We start from the raw sequence: 21,565 nt of genomic DNA on the forward strand, positions 1-21,565 counted from the left end.
CAATGAAGTAATAGCAACAGTACGGACAAGCGAATTGTCAAATTTTTGAGTCAACCTGACACTTTATCAAGACACAAATATTACATAAATTACATCACATACAAAAAACATAGGATATTATATAATGGTTGTTACTGGTAGCAACGTATGTCTCTTTTTTTAAAAATCAGATACGTTCACACTTCACAGTTTCAAACAAGTTAATCATACGTACCGTTTAATTAACACAATTTTCTAATCTTCTACTGAGTCTCTTAAAATCAGCTTGCTCACTCATACCGGATCTAACAGATACGTCCAGTCATGGCAATCTCATATCCGGCTTTATCATTGTGAATACAAGGACATACAATGTTTTATCTACGTCTCTGATAACCATCGTAATATATTAAGTAAAGAGAGTTGCTTCAAATCACAAAATAGTTATAATCACCTGGAAAGCATTATTGAACAGCGTTTTTATTATCTTTGTTGCGTTTACGTTACTATTAACGCAGTCGGAAACGGTACAGATCTTATAATGTAGCTTTCATGAGCAACTAGTACATTAGGGTATGGTTTTGTATTCCTACGTGAATGCAGTGAAAACGCTTGATCATGTCCCTATGTGACTGATCAGAACGTGCCTCTTAGCTATATACTGTAAGGCGAAGACTTATGACTTGAAGTTATTTTCTTGCATGTTCAGTTGAGATATTGAGGTGGACGAAATTCGGCCCCATTCAACACTCACGCAATTGTTATTGACTTTAGAGATATATAGACATGATGTATAGTGCCAGTCAAAGAAACGTTACTAATTCCGATATTTAAATTTGATTTTTTTTATGTATACTGTCCTATCTTACTTACAAATCAAATAAACATTCGGAAGTAAGTAAATAGCACCGACAGCGACAGCATATGCAATGTTCGTGTCTTTTTGAACTGGTTGTGTCGCAATCCGTTAATTAAAAGATCAACATGTAACTGCATGCTTTCCAAGGAAACTTCAACATGAATGTGGGGAAATAAATCTTATGTGCATTATATAAGGCAGTAGAATGGAAGTTCCGTGGGAGTATATAAATCTTGTGGGAGAAATAGAGATTGTGACTCTTACGGCAGATGAATGAAAGTCCTATTGAAGAAATTGAGGCCGTGACTCCTAGCTAGGGCAGATGAATTGAAGTCATGTGGAAGAAATAGAGATTGTGACTCTTAGGGCAGACGGACTGAAGTCCTATCATAGAAATAGTGGCTATGATCCTAGCTAGGGCAGATGAATTGAAGTCATGTAAGAGAAATAGAGATTGTGACTATTAAGGCAGATGGATGGAAGTCCTATTGAAGAAATAGAGGCTGTGACTCCTAGCTAGGGCAGATGATAGAAGTCATTGGGGAGAAATAGAGATCGTGACTCTTAGGGCAGAAGGACTGAAGTCCTATTATAGAAATAGTGGCTATGATCCTAGCTAGGGCAGATGAATTGAAGTTATCTAGGAGAAATAGATATTGTGACTCTTACGGCAGATGGATGGAAGTTCTTTGGTTAAATAAAAGTTGTAACTCCTGGGGAAGAAGGATGGAAGTCCTGTGGGATAAACAAAGGTTGTTACTCCTAGGCAGAAGGATGGAAGTCCTGTGGGATAAACAAAGGTTGTTACTCCTAGGCAGAAGGATGGAAGTCCTGTGGGATTAACGAAGGTTGTTACTCCTAGGCAGAAGGATGGAAGTCCTGTGGGATAAACGAAGGTTGTTACTCCTAGGCAGAAGGATGGAAGTCCTGTGGGGTAAACGAAGGTTGTTACTCCTAGGCAGAAGGATGGAAGTCCTGTGGGATAAACGAAGGTTGTTACTCCTAGGCAGAAGGATGGAAGTCATGTGGGATAAACGAAGGTTGTTACTCCTAGGCAGAAGGATGGAAGTCCTGTGGGATAAACGAAGGTTGTTACTCCTTGGCAGAAGGATGGAAGTCTTGTTTGAAAAATTCAGTTTATGACTCTTTGGACAGAAGGTTCAAAGTCATGTGGTGAAATAGATTTCGATGACTACACGGTCAACTTCATCAGATAAATGATCAGTTTGGAGCGTACTAGGAGTGAGGACGATTCCTTACTCACACATTTTGAAAGAGTTAGTGCCCTTTGTACTTTCCAGCATTCCTGTGTATGGTGAGTCTCAGTTTTTGCCGAATTATTCCAATGAAAGTTGGTAGCCTTTATCATAATGACATGGGATTGTGTTTTGCCGGTAGCATTTCGATTAAAAGTAATGGTTTCAAATGTATTTGTATTCCAGTTGTACATTGTGATATTGCGTTTAGGACAGGTGAATATTAGTATTGTTCCGCCGTGCTAGTGGTTACATGATAATGCGTTGGCTAATAGGAAAATGTCTGTCGCTTTCATCAGTGCTGCTTAATTGTTCTGTTTAAAAAATATATAAAATACCAGTTTAATGCCGACCTATGCACGGGGAACTACCATTTCGTGTTTTATCTATCAGGTGAGAATTCTTGCTACAGATCACAACATACAATGTCTAGAGAGAAAAGTAGACTCTCACAAAAAGAGCAGTTATAGAAAATTAATTATCAAAATAAACAATATTGATTTGTTCATGCTGTGTCCTCATTTCTCGATAGGTAAATATAAAACGTTACTTATGTCTTTTCTGAATAGAGAAACTCCGGCGATACAATATGTGAAAAAAACCGCAGTGTTCTTTCCCTTCTCCAGCCACCAACCTGAACTACATTGCTACCCTGTTCTCTTGTACCCACTGTCGTTGTCCCATAGGACGGTATAGAACGGTCATTTTGATGACACCATGGTCATTTGGTATATGTGTTATTTGGCATTAAACAGCACAACAACTTAAATCTAACGTTTGAGTTAACAGTGTCTCTTGTTAGGTCACCCAAGACAAAGGATCATGGTTTTTAGACGATAACTTGAGTAAGGGATGACCGATTAGGTTGAAACTTAATACAATGATAGTTTAGTAGATCTAGTGTGGGATTGTTTGGGGTTAATAAGTCAACTACAAATTTCACAGTTGCTAAAAATAGATTTTTGATTTCCAGATGCTAACTTGAGTTAAGGATGACTAATTAGGTTGAAATGTGATACAATTTAACTTATGTTAGTTTATGATCAGTTCTAGAGTCTGATTGTATTCCATGTTGCTGTCATCAAATCAAGATATCCCTTAATGAATTGTCATTTCACAATATCTAGTTACAACAGTGCTTATTGGTGATGCCTGAAAATATACATTTGTAACACATATTTGTTTGATGATGACAAATTCTGCAAAGAAGAAAGTACTTCTATCAGTAATCTATTTCTAATCAATACCATTTGATACAAACATACATCAGAAAGAAATTGACATGTATATCATATGGGTTAGAAACTAGCTAAAATTCCCATGTCATGTTTCAATCAAAGTATTAGAAAAGTTGCTTCAAAAATGCTAATTATAGCAGGGCAGAGAACGTGTGTTGATACAACACTAACAATAAATTTGTTTCTTTTAATTAAACTCTGGTTAGTATCCTCCATGGGACGACATTTAATATTAGATGCACTGTTAACATTTCAATTACTTGTACAAAATAGTTATCTTATTTAGTAGACAAAATTATTTCTATGACAGTACAAGAATATTCCTGTGTAACAATGACATTTTCTAATACAGGGGCATTACCTGCAATGTTACAGTACATAAAAGGTAACATGTAGAAGGATGAACAACAAAACCAACTAATTTGAATAAAATATTTTAATTAAATCTATTTTTTAATCAAATTTCAACTGTTAACAATTGAAATAGATATCTTTACAAATGATGAAAAATATACGTAAGTCCTATAATCACTCCCCACGTGAAACGCCCCTCCCCCCACATCCCTCTCCTAAAACAAAAAGAAAAGAAAAAAGTCCGAAAATATGATATTCTTCTTTGATGGAATATTTAGAATTTTGAAAATTTAAATACGTTTCACTGCAGTGACAATGAAAATGATTAAGATCATTGACCTGAATTTATTTGCTAGAACTTATTCCCATCTAGCTATGGGAAAATTATCATAAAATTTATCTGCATACTTAAATAAGCCGCTAGAAAATTCTAGCATAGATGAACCATAAAAATTTGGTTAAGGTCATATTTCTGATCAAACCAGATATAACTTCTCTGTCGAGCGTATACCTTTTAGATATTACAAACACAAATGATTAGGACCATAATTATTACATTTCTTAACCTTTTTGACCCCAGTGACCCTGAAAATGTCTTACATAAACAAACTACATGTACACTGTATATGATGCAAGAGTTACTTATTATCATATTGATAATTTTCATCCCTACTTTGTTCACCCGTGCAACAAAACCACACATTTAAGGCTTTTGCTCTAACAAGCACATTGTAAACTATAATTGTTATGAAAAACAAAACATAAACAAAAAATCACGTCTCCCAAATATAAATTAACACATACCTTGTGTCAAGTGAGCTAAAGAAATCACGCCGCCCAAATATAAGTTAACACATACCTTGTGTCAAGTGAGCTAAAGAAATCACGCCTCCCAAATATAAGTTAACACATACCTTGTGGCAAGTGAGCTAAAAACCATAGTACCCCAGTAACTCGCAGGACAGGATAAAAAATATCACATCTGACATGTCAAAAATAGACAATAATCAAACACCATTCTTCCCTCAAAATCATCCATATCAAACAATCTGTAAAGTACTAATATCCACCATTCAGTTGATAATTATCTATCATTCTAAAAACGAAATACCACTAAATTTACTACAAGTGTGTCAGGACATTGTGATAATACTAACTAGCCATTCATAGCTATCACTAATAAACTACCACTGCAAAAAGTTATTAGAACTTCATTTATTCAGAGAATCAAATACCCAGCAAATTAAAACTTGTTGGGGGAAAATGAAACAAGCCTGAATATATCTGACAATGAAATACAGATCATTTATCAAATCAAAATAGATAACTACATTCTGAATGCCAGTGTTTGTAGGTTTCATTGCACCATGAACAGCCAGGGTCAATTTGAAGCTTGTTCTCCTTGTAGTAGCAGGTGGCTACCTCACTGGAAGGCCCAACCATATGCCATCAAGAGCAATTCATGTAAAGCATCTTTCCAAAGGACACAACCACTTAGCACAGTCTGGTTCATTTTTAAACTTTCTGAAAAACACAAACTGGGCAGAACCATGCACTTTAGGTGTTCAGGTTAAGTAGGCCAGTGCTCTACTGACTCAGCTATCACAGTCACTGAATGCACATGTATTGTTTACAAATCCTTGATTTCAGCAGTTTCAGAGTCTTGATACACTGTTTATACACTTCTTGCTATACACAAATTAGCACTTACTATAAATAAAATGGGACACAATACATTTAAACTTTATAGAGAGGAAGCAATTACTTATAGTAAACCTCAGTAAAGGTAAGAAATCAATAATCTTTTAGATAAAAAAGGGCTGTAACTGCAAAGAGGGGAACATTTAATTACGTCACAAAACACAACATTCCAGCATTCTGATATGTTACCAAAGACACAATGAATAATGAGTATACAGTAAACAAAGGACAAAATGGAGACTGCATTGTCTGAATGACATATACAGCTCAAAGGGAGGTTATTTCAGAGTATAAAACGATACATATAGAAAGAATTGTTTTGTATTGTTGAGTTCAGCCTTTAATTTTACAAAGATTAAATAACAGTGCATATACCTGTTCTCAAGCCTGGAGTTGATATCAGGATGAGAATGTGATAAAACAATTAATTTTAAAATAAATTCCAGGGACAAGAGTGATTCTTGGTAGGGGTTCAGTGTTCCTGATATCCCTTGCTTGGATACTACATGGTATGCAGAGAAATTGAGGAATAGGGACAAGCAATGTAAGATATCAATCGCAACATGGTCAGGAGAAGTAGGTTTTAGGTTTATTAGTGTTGTTGACCAGTTATGCCCGAACTACGGAACTGGCCAAAAAAAGAAAATGAAGTGAAAGAACTGATCAAGTCTACTACCACACCAGACATTGCCCATCTAGCCTGGTCCTTCACAAAATTAACCTTTATACACATCACGGAATCAAAGAACAGCGCACAGGAAAAACTGAAGGAGAAAACTACAGAATGGAAACTGGGTACAAACGGTGGAATGATTTCAGGAAGGCACAACTAAACATCAATGATCAAAGTAGCATTGTTAACTTATCTGATAGGAAATTAAATAAAACTGAATTAGATATTTCATCCACAGGTTTAAACTTTTGCCCTACTCTGGGGGTCTAACAATCAAATAGCATAGTCACTCATTCACATCACTTACGAGATACACAGGACCCTGAAATACAGACAAGAACCTATGCTGCAGACCAGACTCCTCCAGGTGGTAATGATACTTTAAAGACACTTTTTTCAATGTGGTAATGGAAGTCGTGCACAAACACTCATAGAAAATACTAATAGATCTAACCTCACAGCTACGGAAAGGGCAGCTCTCAAATATTAAAGCAGGATGCTAAGATTGTTACTAACTCCAGCAATTAATAGTAGCACCTCCAAAATAGGGAAGACTACATAAACGAGGCAGACAGACAACTACATGGTAGAACTATGAGAGTGTTAACATTAACAAACCCACAGATCAAAAAGTCAATAATGACTTTCCATAAGTGTTAAACATGAAGAAAACAGATAAAGAGCTAAAGCGCTTTACTCCAAAGAATTCCCAAACCCCCATCTTCTACACTCTTCCTTAAATACACCAAAACTTGAAAACCCAGGAAGACCTTTAGTTTTATAAGTAGGCAGCTGTACTGAGAAAATACCAGAATTGGTGGATTTACATATAAAACCATTAGCAATGCGTACAGTCTCCATACGTAAGGAATTTGGGCAGCAAAGTTAGCTTTAGATAGATTGATAGAAGTGGTCCACAAACTATACCGTCTACATAGAACATTCTGCAAATGATCAAACTCAATATAATAAACTCTATAATGGTTTTATTGATGGTTTTATTTGTGATCTGTATATTAATTTTGAGAGACTAACAATTTAGTTTATTAAGTGGCACTATGTATAATAGATATATAAGTACATAGGATGAACTGTAACAACTATAATAAACTATAGAAGGTCAGGAGGTCACACATGTGACCCTTATATGGGTAAAACCGGTCAACAACACTAATAAACCAATTGATCATGACATTGTTGTGATTGATATTTCAAGTTGTAAAGAGACTAATGTTAGCCATGTAAATGTTATTAAACTATTAATAGTTTACACCGCCACCATTAGTCTCTTTGTAAGGTAATGATGAAGTAGTTTACAGTCCACAAACAAAATACAGATGATTAGAAATAAATAGCATGTCATGGTTCCTGTTTGAACAACACATATTTTACATATTTTACTTGTGAAAGTGACTCTGAGCAACTGTAGTAGTTAGATAAACACCAAGCTGATCACCTTATAACAAAACATACACAAATATCTGATAAAGTAATAGACCTCCTATAAATATTAAAAGTTTGTTCTGATCCATTTCTACTACATTACAACAGATACATCAAATATCAATAACATCAATTTTAGACCCCGTTTGTGGATACCACATACACTGTATAACTACACACATATCAGGGTATTCTCTCATCGAAAGTCTTATTTGTTGTATTTTATTTTCAAAAACAACTAAAAATTCTCTCCAACACTATTTTATATTATACATCATATGTACTGTATCGTTAAGAAATTAATCAGTAGACTAACACTACACAACACTACAGAGAGACAATCATTGTTGGTATAATCTAACAAACACTCTGAATTTTCTCTAAACGAAACAACATAATCAATGTTATTGTACCAGTTACACAAAAGAGTCCCCAAGATCTGGTTCTAACATATGACATGATAAAATGACACCATCACAGTAACAATGGATATTATGACAGAATTTGGAAACATTCTGTATTAAAACTAAAATTTGATAGAAAATTTCACTATTTCAATATATTCTTTTTTCAGGTATTAAGTGGTTTTGTCCAATATGACAAACATTTATATCTTCATGACATATTTCACTTTCCCTCGACATTGATAAATACAAATTGTAAATTGAGCACATTATCATGAACTTTCTTACACAACATCATCACTATCAAGTTTTAAAGGTTCTGCCTCAGGAATTGTCCTCGTCCTAGTTTTGTTAAATTTGCCTGCAGCACGATACACAGAGAATGTTCCTAAGAAGGACAGAGCTATCATGAAATAGAACATCCCTGACCAGCCATACCATGTGGAAATCACACCAATGATTGGTCCTTCCATAAAAGTTCCCACACTTCCAAAACCTGCAAGGCGAGGATTGATAAGTGACAAGTTCCTGTATACATAATGATTAGTGAAGAGTAAAACACTTTCACAATTGATGATGTATTTATTTTCTTGTATTGGTTTCATTGACTGATTTCTTCAATTATTACTTTGTATTAGTATCAATGCAAGGCTCCAAACAAATCTATTATCATGTAAAAACATTATTTTTCATTCTTGTATTTTAAAAGTTTTCTTTACCATTGACAAGGCCAATAGTGGCAGCAGCAGCATTCCGTCCGTCCATTTCACCCAGCTGGGCAGGTACAGCTCCACCTGGTGGGCAAAGCAATAAATAGAAAAAGATGTGCAAGTACATTAATAAGTACCACTAGAGGTCCACCACTGAACAAAAAACATACAAGCATTGTTATATATACATTAATATAGCTCCCTCTGGTGGACAAAATGATGTATTGGTACTGTTATATATGGATCCTCATGGCACACATATAAGTTCTGTTATAGCTCCCCCTGGTGGACAATGTAGTACACTAATACTGTGGACACAGTCGTGCACTAGTACTGTTATAACTCCCCCTGGTGGACACTGTCATGCACTAGTACTGCTATAACTCCCCCTGGTGGACACAGTCGTGCACTAGTACTGTTATAACTCCCCCTGGTGGACACGGTCGTGCACTAGTCCTGTTATAACTCCCCCTGGTGGACACAGTAGTACACTAGTACTGTTATAACTCCCCCTGGTGGACACAGTAGTACACTAGTACTGTTATAACTCCCTCTGGTTGACAGAGTCGTGCACTAGTCCTGTTATAACTCCCCCTGGTGGACACAGTAGTACACTAGTACTGTTATAACTCCCCCTGGTGGAAACAGTAGTACACTAGTACTGTTATAACTCCCCCTGGTGGACACAGTAGTACACTAGTACTGTTATAACTCCCCCTGGTGGACACAGTAGTACACTAGTACTGTTATAACTCCCCCTGGTGGACACAGTAGTACACTAGTACTGTTATAACTCATAACTCCCCCTGGTGGAAACAGTAGTACACTAGTACTGTTATAACTCCCCCTGGTGGACACAGTAGTACACTAGTACTGTTATAACTCCCCCTGGTGGACACAGTAGTACACTAGTCCTGTTATAACTCCCCCTGGTGGAAACAGTAGTGCACTAGTCCTGTTATAACTCCCCCTGGTGGACACAGTCATGCACTAGTCCTGTTATAACTCCCCCTGGTGGACACAGACGTGCACTGGATAGTTTATTAGACCACATAATAGTGATTTATTCCTCTGTACCATACGCTGTTATATGTGATAATGTGTCAAAAGTCATCCTGGTCTATGAGCAGGTCACTCATGATTTGTGTCCTTCAATTAGTTAAGCTCACCTGTCATTGCAAAATCAGTGACAGAATACAGGGGTTTATATGAAGACCATGCTATTTGCTTTTTATAATAGTGGTTCAGAATTTGCAAGAGTAAATTGACACAAACTTGTTATACATTTGTATTACTAATATTGTGAAATTTGGTAGCTTCAAACATTCCACATTAAGTGGGTTACAAACTGTCAACGTTGTTTAAGAAAACTCAAAAGCATTTTTTTCATTAATCTTCCATAGTTGACAGGGTAGAAGCATAAAATTGTTTATATACACATAGTTCCCCTGGAAAGATGAAACAGTTACATCACAGTCTTACTTCATCTAGTCGCTCCCATGGAGAATAAGTTGGTCAGAAATACTAGTAATGGTATTATCATACAAAATGATTTGATGGTATAACTCAAACTGATGGACAGAATGGTAAACATTTAAACATTACCTAATATACTGTCAGGACCACAGTTGAAGACTCCAGCCAGAAACAGGAATAGACCATTGAACCAGATACCCCATGAGCTGGTAAGGAGGAAACCCAGCAAGGAGATGGCTGACAGCAGGGTCGACAATGCTGTCCCAGATAGTGAACGGCCCCAAAACACACTGCACACAAAAAATATATAATAATCAAGTAATATGATCAAATACAAAACATCAATGGAGATGTGCCTTCTTCTTGTCTGTGAGTTTGTCTGAGAGATGAATTTTCCATATCTGTTGATGTGTGGGAGAATGGAATCTTCAATGACCACGAGTGTGTTGTCTGTGGATGTGTGGGAGAATGGAATCTTCAATGACCACGAGTGTGTTGTCTGTGGATGTGTTGGAGAATTGAATCTTCAATGACCATGAGTGTGTTGTCTGTGGATGTGTGGGAGAATGGAATCTTCAATGACCATGAGTGTGTTGTCTGTGAATGTGTGGGAGAATTGAATCTTCAATGACCATGAGTGTGTTGTCTGTGGATGTGTGGGAGAATTGAATCTTCAATGACCATGAGTGTGTTGTCTGTGGATGTGTGGGAGAATGAAATCTTCAATGACCATGAGTGTGTTGTCTGTGGATGTGTGGGAGAATTGAATCTTCAATGACCATGAGTGTGTTGTCTGTGGATGTGTTGGAGAATGGAATCTTCAGTGACCATGAATGGAATCTTCAATGACCATGAGTGTGTTGTCTGTGAATGTGTGGGAGAATTGAATCTTCAATGACCATGAGTGTGTTGTCTGTGGATGTGTGGGAGAATTGAATCTTCAATGACCATGAGTGTGTTGTCTGTGGGTGTGTGGGAGAATGAAATTTTCAATGACCATGAGTGTGTTGTCTGTGGATGTGTGGGAGAATTGAATCTTCAATGACCATGAGTGTGTTGTCTGTGGATGTGTTGGAGAATGGAATCTTCAATGACCATGAGTGTGTTGTCTGTGGATGTGTGGGAGAATGGAATCTTCAATGACCATGAGTGTGTTGTCTATTGATGTGTGGAAGAATTGAAACTTCAATGACCATGAGTGTGTTGTCTGTGGATGTGTGGGAGAATGGAATCTTCAATGACCATGAGTGTGTTGTCTGTGGGTGTGTGGGAGAATGGAATCTTCAATGACCATGAGTGTGTTGTCTGTGGATGTGTAGGAGAATGGAATCTTCAATGACCATGAGTGTGTTGTCTGTGGATGTGTGGGAGAAGTGAATCTTCAATGACCATGAGTGTGTTGCCTGTGGATGTGTAGGAAAATGGAATCTTCAATGACCATGATTGTGTTGTCTGTGAATGTGTGGGGGAATGGAATCTTCAATGACCATGAGTGTTGTCTGTGGATGTGTAGGAGAATTGAATCTTCAATGACCATGAGTGTGTTGTCTGTGGATGTGTGGGAGAAGTTAATCTTCAATGACCATGAGTGTGATATCTGTGGATGTGTAGGAGAATGGAATCTTCAATGACCATGAGTGTGTTGTCTGTGGATGTGTGGGAGAATGGAATCTTCAATGACCATGAGTGTGTTGTCTGTGGATGTGTGGGAGAATTGAATCTTCAATGACAACGAGTGTGTTGTCTGTGGATGTGTGGGAGAATGGAATCTTCAATGACCATGAGTGTGTTGTCTGTGGAGGTGTGGGAGAATGGAATCTTCAATGACCATGAGTGTGTTGTCTGTGGATGTGTGGGAGAATTGAATCTTCAATAACCATGAGTGCGTTGTCTGTGTATGTGTGGGAGAATGGAATCTTCAATGACCATGAGTGTGTTGTCTGTGGATGTGTGGGAGAATGGAATCTTCAATGACCATGAGTGTGTTGTCTATGGATGTGTGGGCAACATGAATTCTTAGATCTGTGGTAGAGTTGAATCCTACAATGTACATGTATGTACTGATTGTCTTTCGGAGAGTTGAATCCCCAATATCTATGGGTGTGTGGAAGAGTTGAATCTTCACCTATTTGGGTGTGTTGAAGAGTTGAATTTCTATACATAAGGGTGTTTGAGAGAGTTGAAATATGCAAGAAACAGAATACATTACATTTAGATGAAAAAGAAGATTTTACACTTGTTGGAATAACCTTATTTTGGACACACCTTCAAACTCTCCTTTTGTTTCTTACAAATCAACTGAAGAAATCATCATCTTTACCTACAAGTATGAAATTGGTATCTTAATGATATTACAAAATGTTATACTTACGCATCTATAACAAAGCCTATAACTGCACTTCCAAATACTCCTCCCACTTCGAAAATTGTAGAAAACATCCCAGCTTGAGCTTTAGAGTATTTCAACTAAAACAAGAACCAAAAATGAGACAATTTTACTACTTCTGTACATAAACTTAGCTCTGAAGGCAGTTTAATTTTACTTGAATTGAACTATGCAAATACCAGACATAGTTTATCTTAGTGGCCAACAAACAATTACCAAACATAGCACATTTTACTCATTTTCCATACATTTCACATGTATCTATTGAGTCTCATTTATAGAAGTACTGGATAATGCACATCAATTATAGTTCAGATATGCCATGCATGATTTGTTGCTAAAATAATTGTAAAAGGCAAGTGAAGATTACAGTTAAAACATAATCCACACAATATGCTATTTATTCAATATGTAACTTACATGGTCTAGTAGATATAGAGGAAGCCACATGTACATACAGTAGCGAACAACTTTTAGACAAAAAACAGCAACAGCTACTTCTGCCAGCATCCTAGAAGTTCATAAAGAAAATGGCTGATCAGCTGCAGGAAATCAAAAACAATCAATGATAACATACCATACATGTCTTCATTTTTATCATAATCTGATCACCTATGTATCTTGTGCAGTATATTTCTGAGCTGAAATTGTTGAAAAAATGTTTCTATCCATAGAAAAAAAAATTAAAAAACAATGTTCAAGATATACAACTGCAATATCTTCTGCCTTGATTCATTACTTTCAATTGTAACACATATTTATTCTACAGTCTTGCTGAATTTATTAAGGTAAATAACAATATGTTGAAAGTTGGACATTCTGAAGGCATTTTCAAGTCAAGATAATACTGATTTACTCACGGAATTTTCCATAGCTCTAACCAGGTCATCTTTCCAGCATTTTTGGTAGAAGCTGCATTCACAGGAGCTGTAACAAATAATTCTGTATTAGATACTTATCTTTTGGCTATCAAATATCAATTGTTAGCAAAACACAGCGTACAGAAAGAAAAACTGGTTCCTCATGGTCCCTCATAAAACTGTAACCTCCAATGATGTTTAGATGAGAAAAAAACGGGAAATCAACAGCCAGTCCAAAGGATTTTCAATGTTTATCTGTATAATTGAACAGTTAAACATTACTGTATATGTTGTCTTAAATCATTGTATACACATTTATGATCATAAAATAACTATGTACCTGTACCATGTGCCAGGTTAGGATGTCATTCAATTGTCCTTTACAACTTTGTATCTATTTTCTCACCTTTACCAGGCACCTCAATGTCAACTTCGTCTGGTTGTTGAAAAAACAGAAGCACCAGCACACCTAGAATTCCCTGTAAATTTTCAACAAGTTGTGAAAATATGTTGTATTATACAGATACATGTACAATTAAGGTGTACTTCAAAGATGCATAAGTAGCTTTAATGTTCATCATAAAAATTCTCTTCAGGTTAATTAAAAAATGAAAACTTCATGACATCACAATTACATGCTTTCACTATGATAGTGATGTGACATCACAATTACGGGGTACATGTTTTCACTGCAACAGTGATGTGACATCACAATTACATGTTTTCACTACGATAGTGATGTGACATCACAATTACATGTTTTCACTACAACAGTGATGTGACATCACAATTACATGTTCTCACTATGATAGTGATGTGACATTACAAATACATGTTTTCACTACAACAGTGATGTGACATCACAATTACATGTTCTCACTATGATAGTGATGTGACATTACAATTACATGTTTTCACTACAACAGTGATGTGACATCACAATTACATGTTCTCACTATGATAGTGATGTGACATTACAAATACATGTCAATATTAAGTAACATTATAATGCCTCCTTTCATTTGAGAAGAATTGTGTTGGACACTAATTGTTATCAATAAATATGATGTGAATACTTTCATTGTCAGGTAAATTGCATAACAAAACATGTACATATTTTCATACATGCCTTTGTTTCTATAAGATGTGATATTACAGACCATTTCCTTGAGGTATATCTTGGCCAGATACACATGTAAATGTTTGTTAACATAAAAGGTATTTATGCTCTGTAAATATTACATACCACAAATGCTGACGGTAAAAGGAAGGCACTTCTCCAGCCATAGGATGATTGTAAAAATACCTGTAAAACACAGGTATAATTATTTCATGTGACTATATATAGTGAGTCAATTAAACAACAGATCACAGAGGGATCTTGGCACCTACCATTGTTTGATCTTTATTTGTTTTTTTTAACAGTGCATCTTTTCCCTTTTTTTCTTTTTTGTTTTTAATGATAAGAAATTTGAACATTAATCCATTACAGAAATAGCGACGACTAGAACGGTCACCAGGACAGCTGACCAATACCCCTTGCTCCCCAATCTACAATAGTTTTGGGAATGTCATCCCAACACGATTCCTCAAAGAATTTTCATTTAGTCACAGTGGTAACCAATGGAAACAATCCGATGCCTCCAAAGTATTTCCTTGGTAAAGGTTTTGGAATACCTAATATGTCAAACCATAGGTTATAATTAGCTGTAGTATTTGATCATGTTTAAATTAGAAGTGAAAGGGCACAACTATATATCATAAGGATGTAGCATGCCAAGTTTTGAGAACTATTGCTTCAGTACTTTTGAAGATACACTTGACTTAATATTCTGCATAGATGGTCAGATGGTCGGATGGTCAGATGATCAGACAATATGATTCCATTGTAACACCCCCTTGCCACACCTGAACGTCATTGTGCGGGGTATGATAATCTTTAACTGCCTAACATAAACATCCAAGATGGTCTGTAGGAACCCATTTAGTTTTTTTCTGATCAGTCCCGAAATCAAATGGGCACTAGGGACCAAGGGTAGCCTCCATATAAAATTTGAGAGATCAATCCAGTACTTCTTCTCAAGACATCATAGTAAAACAAACTTTACTAGGCAAAATCCATGATAGCCGCCTGTCCACCATTTTGTTTTTCTGATCAATGCAAAAATCAAAAGGGCACAACTAGGGATCAAGAGGAATCTGAAATTTGAGAAAGATTTATGCAGTAGTTCTCAAGAAAATGCGATAACAATCTTTCAATATCAAAATCCAAGACAGCCGCCTGTCAGACATTTCGTTTTTCTGATCAATTCCAAAATGACAAGGGACATATAAGGGACCAAGGGGCACCTACACGAAATTTCATAAAGATGGGTAGTTGTGCTCAAGAAATAGCGATTACAAATATTGTTTATGGATGACAGGACCATTGACCATGGATGTAGGGTGATTTGAACAGTTTAATAATCAGCGGAGATTATGATGGATTCCAAGCTATATATCTCAGCATTTTCTTATATTTCATTTCACATACATACCATTATACCATTAATACCCTTGCTAAAGATTGCTTTTAATAAGTTGTAAAATTATTAAACTTTATCTTCTCATGAAATATGTCATAACAGAATTTTGAATAGGTATATAAGAAATGTAACTAAGCCATAGAAATAAACTTTTATTTTACAACAATTGTGACCCTGTGTTAACCAATATTTAAGAAATGCAATCAGTGTCACAACCTGAAATGCTATATTGAAAATAGTGTCACCTGTGTGTATACATACCACCTTTAAGTGATCATTAATTGTTAGATAGAAAGTCACTCACAGCAAGCCCTGTTCCCATGATACCACCAGCAAAGGCACAGGTTCCAAACATTCCGAATATGGAATTTCTCACTTTGTCAGGATACCAGGATCCCAAGGTCTTCATGCAGTTTGGCCAGCATTGTGACTGTTGATCAAGGATACAGTGACCATTGATTAAGGATATATAAAACTTAACTTAAACACATAGTTTGTGGAGCACTTTACATGATATCAAACCATATCTGACAAGTATAAGTGACATAGCATATAACACTGTTTTGTGGTAATAACAGGAATGTGCTTGTCATTAACATGATAATGTTTTTGTGACATTAACAGAATACTGTTTTTTGTAACATTAACATGATACTGTTTTTGTGATATTAACTAGATACTGTTTTTTATGATATTAACAGAATATTGTTTTTGTGATATTAACAGAATACTGTTTTTGTGACATTAACAAAATACTGTTTTTGTGACATTAACAGAATACTGTTTTTGTGACATTAACAGAATACTGTTTTTGTGACATTAACAGAATACTGTTTTTGTGACATTAACTAGATACTGTTTTTTATGATATTAACAAAATATTGTTTTTGTGATATTAACAGAATACTGTTTTTGTGACGTTAACAGAATACTATTTTTTGACATTACCTGGATATTATTTTTGTGACATTAACAGGATATTGCTTACGTGAAATTAACATTTTGCCTGCCATGTCATGTAATCTCTCTTATCCCTAACCACGAAACCACAGTTAAATTGTTGGGAACATTCTATTTGTTTAATGAGCTCAACTTAAAAATGGATGAAAACACATTCAGTAGCATGTGATGCCAAAATTAGCACCCAGAATTGGTGTTGTTTAGATAGAAAACAGCATTACTACATGTTGTTAAATAGGTATATCTTTATCTAGACAGCAAATACAAGAAATAGAACCAACACTGTAGTAGTTGATATACTAGATACACAGTTCCTGTTTTTAGGCACTTTTTTCAGGAAATCAATATGTTTTTGTCCTGTGGTCTAAGTTTTGGAAATGTTTTGAACTATCTCTATTCTGAACAAATCAAGCTTGCTCAAAACACTATACTAAATCGTCATTCTGTCAGGGCCAATAAGTGAACAAATAATCCCCAGAACAATTATAGGTACAGCCAGAATAACACAAACATAGTGTTTCAGTAAAACATAGCACTGAAATTATAACATGTAGCGACATTTGATGTATAACATCTGTTTAACATGCAAAACGTGTCACATTTTGTAGACAAAACTGAATTTTTAAATGTCTAGAAAGAATCATGAATTCCTGTGACTATATATAATATATAATTGTGAAAGTCAACATACCTGTGCAGCCCCATTCATGAATAGTAAGCCAGCAAATAGGTAAAAATTACTCCATTGTCCAAAAGTAAACTGAAAGGAAATAATGTCTGTATTATCTAACACATTATCAACATTCAATGGTTACTTGCCATTATTCCAGCTGTCACTCATTCTCCTGGTTGCCTGCTATCAAGTTTGTCCTACACAATCCCTTTTATTGTTTACCAAATTGCCCTTACAGCTGGTAGCCCTTGGTTGCTTGCTATTACACTTGTTAAACTTGCAGACGGTTGCTGATGGGTGCCTGTTATTACTTTTGCCCTTGCAACTGCCCCCCTTGTTGCCTGCTGTTACTCTTTCCTTGACAGTAAGCCCCCTTGGTTGCCTTTATTACTCTTGCACTTGTAGGCTCCTGTTGGTTGCCTTTATTACTCTTGCACTTGTAGGCTCCTATTGGTTGCCTTTATTACTCTTTCCCTTGTAGGCTCCTATTGGTTGCCTTTATTACTCTTGCACTTGTAGGCTCCTGTTGGTTGCCTTTATTACTCTTGCCCTTGTAGGTTCCTGTTGGTTGCCTTTATTACTCTTGCACTTGTAGGCTCCTATTGGTTGCCATTATTACTCTTTCCCTTGTAGGCTCCTGTTGGTTGTCTTTAATTACTCTTGCCCTTGTAGGTTCCTGTTGGTTGCCTTTATTACTCTTTCCCTTGTAGGCTCCTATTGGTTGCCTTTATTACTCTTGCACTTGTAGGCTCCTGTTGGTTGCCTTTATCACTCTTGCCCTTGTAGGTTCCTGTTGGTTGCCTTTATTACTCTTGCACTTGTAGGCTCTGGTTGGTTGCCTTTATTACTCTTGCACTTGCAGGCTCCTGTTGGTTGCCTTTAATTACTCTTGCACTTGTAGGCTCCTGTTGGTTGCCTTTATTACTCTTTCCCTTGTAGGCTCCTGTTGGTTGCCTTTATTACTCTTGCACTTGTAGGCTCCTGTTGGTTGCCTTTATTACTCTTGCCTTTGTAGGCTCCTGTTGGTTGCCTTTATTACTCTTGCCCTTGTAGGCTCCTGTTGGTTGCCTTTATTACTCTTTCCCTTGTAGGCTCCTGTTGGTTGCCTTTATAACTCTTGCCCTTGTAGGCTCCTGTTGGTTGCCTTTATTACTCTTGCACTTGCAGGCTCCTGTTGGTTGCCCACTATTACCCTTGCAGCCTATCTTCATAGTTGTCAAATGCTTTGATTTTCTGTCTCTCTGATTGGCCAATGTACTGATTATTTTTGTCCTACATAGTTACCTTAACTGCCTGATATCACTTCTGCCCTCCCCACCACTCACTAAATATCATACCATTAATATTGCCGACAGATCAGGCATATTATACAATATATCATACCATTAATATTGCCGACAGATCAGGCATTTTATACAATATATCATACCATTAATATTGCTGACAGATCAGGCATTTTATACAATATATCATACCATTAATATTGCCGACAGATCAGGCATTTTATACAATATATCATACCATTGATATTGCCGACAGATCAGGCATTTTATACAATATATCATACCATTGATATTGCTGACAGATCAGGCGTTTTATATAATATATCATACCATTGATATTGCTGACAGATCAGGCGTTTTATATAATATATCATACCATTGATATTGCTGACAGGATAAGACATATTCCATAGGTTTTTCTTGCTCCAAACTTGTCTCCCACATTACCTAGAAGCATCTAAAAATAGAAAGAACTGTTATATCAACAATATCATATCACCAGAAAAAGCAAATATTTTAAGGTGACTTGTCTAGAAATTAAGTTTGTAGAACAGTGCTACAAGTTTGTACAGCTGTTATACAAGTTTGTACAAGTGTGATACAAGTTTGTAGAGCTGTGATAAAGTTTATATAGCAGTGACACAAGTTCGTAGAGATTTGTTTCAAGTTTGTAGAGATGTGTTACAAGTTTGTAGAGCTATGGTACAAGTTTGCTCTTCCTGAATCGAAGCACACTGTTTATTGTTGTGACTCCAATGAGATGAAAAAAGACAAAATGAAAGCAAAAATTATTAAAAGGATCTGCGGTTACATGCATGTTAAAGCCCCAATATACGTAACATTCACCAAAACTTTAGTGTAGAATCACACATAATTATTGAGATATTCTCTAAGATGTAGTTTAAATTAAGTTATTCAAACAACAGTTACCATTACTTTATGCATGAAGTATTGATATATGAGCAGTTGAAACTCGCTATTTGTAAACACACCTCCATTTTAAACACATCGCCATCGAAATTATGATTGTTGCCGAATGACGTCGGAAAGTTTGTGACCTGATCTTGCGAGAGTTGAGGTTTCTACTTATAGAGGAAACACATGCAGATATGTCTAAGGTAAGTTTTTGTTTACAAACATTGTTTGCGAAGTCTTGTCGTAGACTTGAGGTATCCTGTGATAAACATTCAGTTTTTGGGAAATTATTAGAAGGAATATTTAGTTTAGAAACGATACGACGCACAATCATAATGTAAGAATTCAGAACTGGCCTGATGTATGATTGGAAAAAAAGGAAGCGACTGGTGAATGTCTGTACTGTGTCTGCCATGTTTATACACGCGGAATATGCGCATGCGCAATGTTATCGCTATGAGCGGTAATGTATGAATTATTGTGGGTCCCACATTGTTTATTTTCCGATTTTTTCAATTTTTATTTAAATTGAAAACAGTCAGTTTTATTTTCTTTAATTAAAGGAAAGTATTTTGTTGCATATATTACCGGGAAAATAAGATAAAGTTTGTTTTTCATAGTGATTTTTACGTATATTGGGGCTTTAAGATATGGAATGATGTATGACAGCTATAAATATAAGAAATTGCAAAATTTGCATGCACCACAAGGATGTGTGGTAAAGTTATAAATATGAGGCTGTGTCAGATTAAAACTACATGTAAGGGAACAAATTTTTGTAGTCACTGCTAAATTATTCAGTTCCCTTTCCAATCAACTTACAAGTGCCTCTTTTGATATTCACTGCTCGATTTCTAACTTTAGTTAATAGATTTAATTTAGCTGTTATTGATGTGTAAATTAGTAGTCTGTGACTTACTTGAGAAGAGATATAATTGTAAAATTTACCTGTACAACAGCATATGGCAGAAGAAGAGCAGTATCCAACCATCCTAACTGTGTTTTGGTGATATGTAGATCTGTTTCTAGATCTGTTTTAACCTTTATAATAAAAGATGAACATGTAGACATATTCATGTTTGAATATTACAATATACTTTATCACATGTCTCAGGAATAAAGAAATTTCTCCTCGTCAAGCTTATTTTGGAGCTCTGTGGATAATTGAAGGTAAATAAATTTGTTAAAAAGTAAGAAAGAGCAAGAAGTAATTCATTACCACCCCTAATGGCTTCCTCAGAAAGTATGTAGATGCATAGGCCATCCATCCTAGGCAAAACACTATCAGCTGTCGTCTGTGCAGTGGGTTTTTCAAAGTTGCAGTGATACAACAACCTAAAACGTGAAATTTAGAAATGTAAGGACATACATATAGCTTGGAACAATGTACATTTGTGAAATATAGTGATATAGCTAGGGCCAAAACACATTTGTGGTTTATAGGGACATAGCTAGGGACAAAGTACAGCTGTAACACATAGGGCACTCCTCGGGTCCAGGGACAAAATGGCAATTAAAACTGAAATAAACGAGGGGATTAACTCTGGGAAATAAGAATTTGGAAATTGTCACAAAATATATAAAAGTTCTTTTAACCATTTAATACAAATTTAGATAGTTACAGTAAGGATCGAAAATTTGATTGAAAGAAATGTCAAAATCTAGCGTAGTTGGGGAGATGCAATAACCCCACAATTCAGTAACTTTCGTAAATTCAACACATGACAGAATATGTCACATTCAATTCCCTACCATCTCTTGGACCTTTCGGTCGATCAAGCGATCCATTCATGACAATGGTTTGTAGTGCCTTAGAATTAAAGGCAAACGGATATCAAGATTGAGTGCTGAGAGTTAGTGGTCGAGAGGA

General features: G+C 36.0%; 2 protein-coding genes across 2 annotated transcripts in view; both read right to left on the bottom strand.

Moving 5' to 3' along the window:
* The window catches only part of LOC132544977 (thioredoxin reductase 1, cytoplasmic-like), a 34,643-nt gene extending 34,409 nt beyond the window's left edge, over positions 1-234 (bottom strand). The window contains exon 1 of the mRNA XM_060208642.1: positions 215-234. The gene's annotated coding sequence lies outside the window, so the exon portion shown is untranslated. The remainder of the gene's footprint in view (positions 1-214) is intronic.
* A 3,668-nt stretch (positions 235-3,902) lies between these two features.
* On the bottom strand, positions 3,903-21,546 carry LOC132544978 (sugar phosphate exchanger 3-like). The gene is made up of 14 exons (XM_060208643.1): positions 21,448-21,546; positions 20,915-21,030; positions 20,644-20,736; positions 19,157-19,237; positions 17,516-17,584; positions 16,169-16,294; positions 14,586-14,645; positions 13,746-13,818; positions 13,340-13,406; positions 12,900-12,990; positions 12,465-12,559; positions 10,223-10,383; positions 8,627-8,701; positions 3,903-8,403 (listed from the first exon to the last, which is right to left on the bottom strand). Exons 1-14 carry the CDS (start codon positions 21,485-21,487, stop codon positions 8,192-8,194), a joined length of 1,359 nt encoding a protein of 452 aa, XP_060064626.1. The 5' UTR covers positions 21,488-21,546; the 3' UTR covers positions 3,903-8,191.
* Positions 21,547-21,565: the final 19 nt, after the last annotated feature.

Source organism: Ylistrum balloti, unplaced genomic scaffold (assembly GCF_031769215.1).
Source record: "Ylistrum balloti isolate Yb309-2 unplaced genomic scaffold, AGI_CSIRO_Ybal_v1 Utg369818, whole genome shotgun sequence".
NCBI classification, from domain to species: domain Eukaryota; kingdom Metazoa; phylum Mollusca; class Bivalvia; order Pectinida; family Pectinidae; genus Ylistrum; species Ylistrum balloti.

What these genes read in the sequence shown, in the direction of transcription:
- LOC132544978 (XM_060208643.1), bottom strand. Translation starts at nt 21,487, where the DNA reads ATGAATGGATCGCTTGATCGACCGAAAGGTCCAAGAGATG. An exon ending in ACCGAAAGGTCCAAGAGATG is followed by an intron (nt 21,031 to 21,447) that starts GTAGGGAATTGA and finishes TTCACGTTTTAG; the next exon opens with GTTGTTGTATCACTGCAACT. An exon ending in TCATGAATGGGGCTGCACAG is followed by an intron (nt 16,295 to 17,515) that starts GTATGTTGACTT and finishes CTTGATCAACAG; the next exon opens with TCACAATGCTGGCCAAACTG.